This window comes from Rattus norvegicus, chromosome X (genome assembly GCF_036323735.1).
Source record: "Rattus norvegicus strain BN/NHsdMcwi chromosome X, GRCr8, whole genome shotgun sequence".
Taxonomy (NCBI): Eukaryota; Metazoa; Chordata; class Mammalia; order Rodentia; family Muridae; genus Rattus; species Rattus norvegicus.
In genome coordinates this window covers 69707878-69714531 of record NC_086039.1, presented here as the reverse complement: position 1 = coordinate 69714531, position 6654 = coordinate 69707878, and the positions used below count along the sequence as shown (strand labels likewise).

Below are 6654 nucleotides of genomic sequence, written 5' to 3'. Positions count from 1 at the left end.
AATTTAATCTTTTATTAAAATTTTTTTAAAAATTGGATTGGATTCAAGAATTTCAGGTTCAGAAAGTGCATGGGCTAAGAGGGGCCTCAGGATGTCCCCTCTGAAGAATGTCTGGGTGGAGATCCTCAGGGACAACTCCTGTGAGGGTGCAGGCAGGGGCAGCATTATGGTCACAAAGGAGCTCTTAATGTCCCCTCCCTGACTGCACACATAACCTCCTTCATCTTCCTTACTTTCCCCCTTTCCCAGGACTCCAGTTCTAGGCAACACAGTTTCCACAGGTTCTGCCATGCTCTAGGATGCACACAGTTGCTTTGATCACAAGAACATCAGCTTCTGGGTGTCGGAGCAGCCATACTGGACCTTGTGTTGCTCAAACAGCTTGTACAGGGCATCCATGTAGAGTGCATGGTATTTGTCCACTATCTCTGGGCTTGGGTTTTTAACCTGGGGTAGTGGCAAAGGTTCCCCAACTGTCAAAAGAGATGAAAACGAGAAGAGTCAAAGTGCCAGATACTCTGGCCACTCCAATCAGCACAGCTTCTCCCACTCTGCTGCCCTCTTCTTTGATGGAGGAGGGGTACGATGCAGTTAGATGGATGGAGGGAAAGCTTAGATGGACCTGAGGCTGAGAGCAGCACTCACCTACAGTGACGATGGGTCTGTGGTATGGTAGGAGTCCCTTACATTCTTGATGGAAGCCTTGTCCATAGAAGACACAAAAATAGAACCCGAAGATCCGGCGAAAGAAGCTTTGGAACTTGAACATCCGGCTCTCCTCATGGAACACTACCTGGTCATATACCTCTGTTTCTCCAAATGTGAAGGTAGGGACCAGATGAGCCCTGTAGGAAAATGCTCATTTCTCAGATTCAGGCTATTGCGGGAAGCATGTTGGAAGGACTTTAGTTCAAGGCCAGGCACTCTCCCATTAAGATACAACATTAAAGTCCTAAAGCATTCTTTTTTTACATTAAACAGGGTTCCCTATGTGGTATGCCTTGTCTTGAAAATTTCCAGGCCAATGAGGGTGTTATATCTAGCCTGGATTACAAGGGCAAAATATAGAGATATAGACAGGAAGAGACACTCCGAGACCCACATGGTGAAAAGCTTCCAGGGGGTTCAAGGAGGAAACATCTAACTTTCTGCTAGAGAAATAAGAAGTCAGTGATGGGGAATAACATTTGAAATGTAAATAAAGAAATACAGCTAATTAAAAAAAGAGAATGCCAGGTAGTGAGGATCTGGAAGGAGAATAGGGAGGTGAACCATGATCAGAATATATTGTATGAAAACTTTATTTCCAATAAAACATTTTTTATGAAAAAAAGAAGTCAGCGATGTGTATAAATGCACATATAGGAAGTGCCCCTCCCTTGAGGAGAGCAATATAAGGTACTGTCCTTGGGATTCTAGCACAGAACATTATTTCATTTCTTTTTTTTTTTTTTTTTCGGAGCTGGGGACTGAACCCAGGGCCTTGCGCTTGCTAGGCAAGCACTCTACCACTGAGCTAAATCCCCAACCCACATAATTTCATTTCTAAAGGCCACAAGAACCCACTGAGAAGAGTGCTCTAGGGAAAAGACCAGGCTCTTTAAGTGAGGAAAAGTGAACACAGCATTTTGACTCGTACTACTTAATTGGTTCCTCATAATAGTGAGGCTGTAGTGGGGAAACCCAACTCAGGCCCAGAAGAATAAAGATTCTGCAGGCAGCCAGAGAGTAGCAGGGCCTAGACTAGAACCCAGGGCTCCTGGCTCCAACTCAAAGCTCTCTTATACTTCAAAATGATAGACCCCTCAGGTAAGGTCATTTGAAGACAGAATCGCCTGATCCCTGAGTATGCAATGGACAATTGCCCTTGTGTTCAGTGAGCTAGACTACTGAACTGGTTAGGACCCCTCTTACTCCAGACACCGGCGCCTTCACTTTTTCTTCTTTTCTCAGAACAGTGCACCCGATGTTTATCAATCACCCACTATGTACAAGGTACACAGTCGGTGTTTTATATGAATGAATTCATTCATAACTTACTGGATCTGGTGGCTTAGATCTGGAATCAAAGCTATCCATGAAGCTGATGTAGGGGGGATCATGTTAAAGGTCTACCTGAGCTGTAAAGTCCAGTTACCTCATGCAGGAAGAACAATGATCAGTAGTCATGTTGGGAAGATGAAAATCCCAAGGCTTATAATGATATTCCTGCTTTCATGGTAAGTCATACATCCATGGATGCTATCATTATCACCATCACCATCACCATCACCACCACCACCACCACCATCATCATCATCACCACCACCATCACCACCACCATCATCATCACCACCACCACCATCATCACCACATCACCACCACCATCATCACCACCACCACCATCATCATCACCACCACCACCACCATCATCACCACATCACCACCACCATCATCATCACCACCACCACCACCATCATCACCACAATCACCACCACCATCACCATCACCATCACCACCATCATCATCATCACCTAGTGGTAGGATGGAACCTAGAGACTCATGCATGTTAGGCAGTTGCTCTACCGCTCAACTATATGTCAAGCCTCATGGAGCCAGGATTTTAAATCATGCTCCAGCTCTTCACACGACTAATTGCTCTGCAGGGTGCCTTGCACTTACTATCAACAGACAAATGTGGATTGCATCTACTAGCCACAGAAACAATGTGGATGTAATCGACATGTTAGCCTAAGCATAATTGCCCTAAACATTCTCTCTGAGCTCATAGTCTGACTTCAGAGGAACTAGTACAGCTTGCTTAGAGGAAGCATATGGACTAAAGCTTTAAAAAAATCCATAAAACTCAAATGGTACTCATCTTAGTACAATCTCCAGGGTCATATTGTGCAGAGAGGGACACTTACTCCTCCTGTTGGCGGCCACCTACCCATGTCGGAGGGCTGTGCGCACAAACCCTTTGCGCTTCTTGAGGATGAGGGTGGTGGTGTTCGGCACACTCTGTAGGGCCTCTCCCACTCCTCCCACAACAATGCCCACGAGGTTTCCAGTGCCATGGCTCAGCAGGTAGTCGATGGATGCTTGGCTCACAGAACACACTCCTAGAGAGAATCAAGGCACAGAGGGGACAAAGTCATCAGGAGAGGAGCAAGTCAGAGAGAAGAGGCTGGCTTCTGTGTTCCCATGGCTTATAGGAGGAAAAGCTCAAGGAGATGGGACGGAAGTGTGGTGAGGAGAAGGCCACGAGAGAATGTTTCACTTGAAGGCAGTGTCTACAGAAAGCACTGGACACAAGCTACAGCATGGTGGTTTTCAGTGGGATAAATAAAACTTTCTGAATTCCAATTTTTTTCTACCCATTTCTTTCTATTAATAGCTATACCCACTGCTCATTGAGCACACACTCTGTGCCAGGCATCATGTTGAATGCTTTACTTATTTAAGATATTATTCTTAAAAGAACCCTTATATAACTGCTATATTATTTCAGCACTATTTTTCAGGTGAGGAAGTTGAGTCCACTAGAAGTTAGCTGATTTGCTTATGATCTTACAACAAGCAACAGTGCCAAGATTTAAGCTGGACAGGTTAACTCCAGGACACATACTTTGGCTTCCACACTATGATTACTGGGCAAAGGAATGGTGCAGTGGGGAAGAGGCTTAAAAGGATGCGTTACAAAAGAGCTACAGTGAAATGGACCAGAAGCTCCAGTGAGTTTGATCAGCAGCACCTTTGGCCATGATGTAGTCCCTAATAAGGGGGATCTTGAAGAACCAGGACAGTGTGGCCAAGTGAGGAGTGATGCCTGGGAAGGTCTTCGAGAAGCCTGTGGCCTCAGTACAGAAGTTGCAGAAGGCACCGAAGGTCAGGAGACCATGGGGGTGGACCCCCATGATGTAGTTCTGTGAAGGTGACAGGTCCTTAGTCTTCAGGATCTGCAACCATGGAAACAAATGGCATAGAGGGCGGAATGAGCTCCCATGGAGCAGCGAGGCGAAGACAAGCCAGGGATTTAGGTAATCTCTGAACTAGCTGCCTAACAGGCAAAGCACACAAGGGTTTCAAGAGGCATGCACTTTGATCTCCACAGCTCTGGGGTGACAAGATAGGATCTGGGACAAGTGAAACTGATGAGCCACTTGCTTAAATACTGCCACATCTGTGAAGCATTTCCTCTCTGTCTTTCATCAGAATCACTTCTGTGTCTTGCACCATGTACCTACCTGTTCTCCCCAGCAGATGGGAGCTTCTTGCTCATAAAGAATTTATCTCATTGTCGTTACTTCTCTGGAGCCCAAACTTGTGACTAGTGGAAGTTTTTGAATCATGTTTGTTAAACTGAAGGATACTTTCCTTCAGCCTATGTCATATGACGGGTCATACCAAGAGTTTCCAAACTATCTCAGTAAGGTAAAGAATACCATGCTGTAATCTAGCCATAGCTGACACTTTGCCAAGATGCTCAGTTTTCTTATGGACACTCCAAGTCATTTGGTAGAGTGCCTGCATTTTGAATGTTGAGAGGGACGCTGGGGGAAGGAATACTTACTGTAATGGGGAAATAATCCCTGATGTGGGTCCAGATGTTCCAGTTCCTTACCCAGGCTGAACGCCTGCCACCTGAGACCAAAGTGCCAGTAGAGGATAATATTAGTATCGCCATCCCATGCCTCTTACTCACACAGAGATGCCCTAGAAACTTGGAGGGACTACATCCAAGAGGGAAGGAAGACATCCCAGAATGGTTTCAGCTGTCTAGCATTTGTGCCTCTAAGAACTTAGGAGAGAGGTCTGTGGCATGGTAAGTGGAACCCCCTGAAAGCAGGGTTCTAGGCTATGGTGGAATATTCTTTTTTCTAGGTTCATGAATCTTACCTTGATTTGGAGTCTTCCAGTCCAGAATGAACCACACAACGTAAAGTGATGGTAGCAGCCACAAGGGTGTGAAAAATAGGCTAAAGAACAATGGCTGCACGATCCAAACTGAGGAAAGAGGAGACCAAACCAAATTTGTACTGGTAGCAGAATTTGGCCATATCCACTCTTATTACTACTACCTCATACTACCCATGCTCTGCCCTGGGCGTCAGCACAGTCTGACATTTGCCCTTCAGAAATTTCTTGTCATCTACCATGTGCAATCCTCACTTCTCCTCTCATCTCGTTCCCGTAACTCCCTGTCTAGTCACCATCCCTGTACTTTGGCTCTGTGCCCAGAACAAGCTTCAAGTCTACTGCTCACATTCAGCTATTTTTTCCCTTCTTTCCCCCTTTCTCCCTTAGTATCCACAGTCCCAGAATTGTAATAGAGTATGGATCTGCATTTCTTCCTTCTCAGATTGTCGTCCTTTCTCTTGGCCATTCCCATCCAATATCTCCATCCCTGTACTGTTTCCTACCCACTGTCCTTGTCCTCTTGCCAATTCAACACCCCTTTCATCGTCTTTCTTTCACTCTACACTACCACTACACTCTCAGAGCAGAAAACTCAAATGCTGGCTATATAGCTGGGCACACTGGCATACACCTGTAATTCTAGCACACAGACTCTGAGACAAGAGGATGAGTTAGGGGGTTGGGGATTAGGCTCAGCGGTAGAGCGCTTGCCTAGCAACCGCAAGGCCCTGGGTTCGGTCCCCAGCTCCGAAAAAAAGAAAAAAAAAAAAGAGGATGAGTTAGGCACCATGCTGAGCGTAGACTTGTCTCTTAAAGTTCAACCACCCATCAACAAAACAGCAACAAAGGCAAACAAGAGAACAAACAATGCAAAACCTCCACAGGCTCCATTTCGCTAACTGCAATGTCGCCAGCTCCTCTGTGCTATTGCACGTTCCTAAAGAAACCCTCACGATCACATTTCCTCTCTATAGGTAGTGCAGGTGAAGGAATACCTGGAATTAACTGGTACATTCATATCTATCCTGGCTGTGCTCCGTGCTCCCGTCTGTTCTCACTGTGCCCTGGGACTCCATCTCTTCCTTTTCTTTCAGGGTACATAGAGCTCAAGACTCCATGGCACAGCTCTCTAGTGCTATCTAAATTGATCAAAAGGCCAAGAATGAGACCATAAGAATATCACCCAGATCTGGCCCTGCCTTCTTGAATTGTTTTCTTACTATGCACTCTTGATTCAGTACTCACAGATAGCAAGGTAGCTCAAGGGCCACTGCAGAAGACTCAGACTTTGTAAGTATTCAAGCTTCATAGAGCAAGACATGATGCCCAGGGCCCTGAGGGAGGTAAAGGTCCTAGAGCCTGTTCCAATGAAAGGTGCCACAAGTCTCTGGATGCTCCCTTAACAGTGAATGCCTGGGACTATGAAGAGCTGACACTTGCCCTCTCCCCTCTTTTCCATAATTCCCTCCCTCCACCCACTGCAGAGGCCGGTTCAGTAGCACCCGGGATGGCCCACAGGTCTAGCCCTGCCCACTGCCCTTTGACTCTTTCCTGTGACTATGGGGACATCACGATGAAGAAAGGAGAGCATGACCGTCATCCAGTCTAAGTGGCAGATACCCAGAGAGAGGAAACTCTCACAGGCCACTCTGAGACTACAAGGGGTATAAACTGAAGGAGGTGACTGGTGAGAAGACTGTTTTGGGGGATAGAGAGTGAGGGGCACCTGGAATTGGGTCTGTGTTGCCCTCAAGC

At 46.2% G+C, this 6654-nt stretch overlaps 1 protein-coding gene across 1 annotated transcript; it reads right to left on the bottom strand.

Annotated features, from left to right (window-relative positions):
- Awat1 (acyl-CoA wax alcohol acyltransferase 1) lies at positions 1-6246 on the bottom strand. Its single transcript, NM_001109371.1, has 7 exons — positions 6145-6246; positions 4879-4986; positions 4553-4623; positions 3734-3938; positions 2930-3101; positions 646-845; positions 1-473 (listed from the first exon to the last, which is right to left on the bottom strand). Exons 1-7 carry the CDS (start codon positions 6218-6220, stop codon positions 319-321), a joined length of 987 nt encoding a protein of 328 aa, NP_001102841.1. The 5' UTR covers positions 6221-6246; the 3' UTR covers positions 1-318.
- Between the last annotated feature and the right edge of the window lie 408 nt (positions 6247-6654).

Excerpts from the sequence above, each read along its gene's own strand:
- Awat1 (NM_001109371.1), bottom strand. The coding sequence starts at position 6,220 with ATGTCTTGCTCTATGAAGCTTGAATACTTACAAAGTCTGAGTCTTCTG. Across the intron at positions 4,987-6,144 it reads CTTGAGCTACCTTGCTATCT|TTTGGATCGTGCAGCCATTG; the intron begins GTGAGTACTGAA and ends CTCTTTCCTCAG. Across the intron at positions 3,939-4,552 it reads GGGATTATTTCCCCATTACA|ATCCTGAAGACTAAGGACCT; the intron begins GTAAGTATTCCT and ends CCATGGTTGCAG.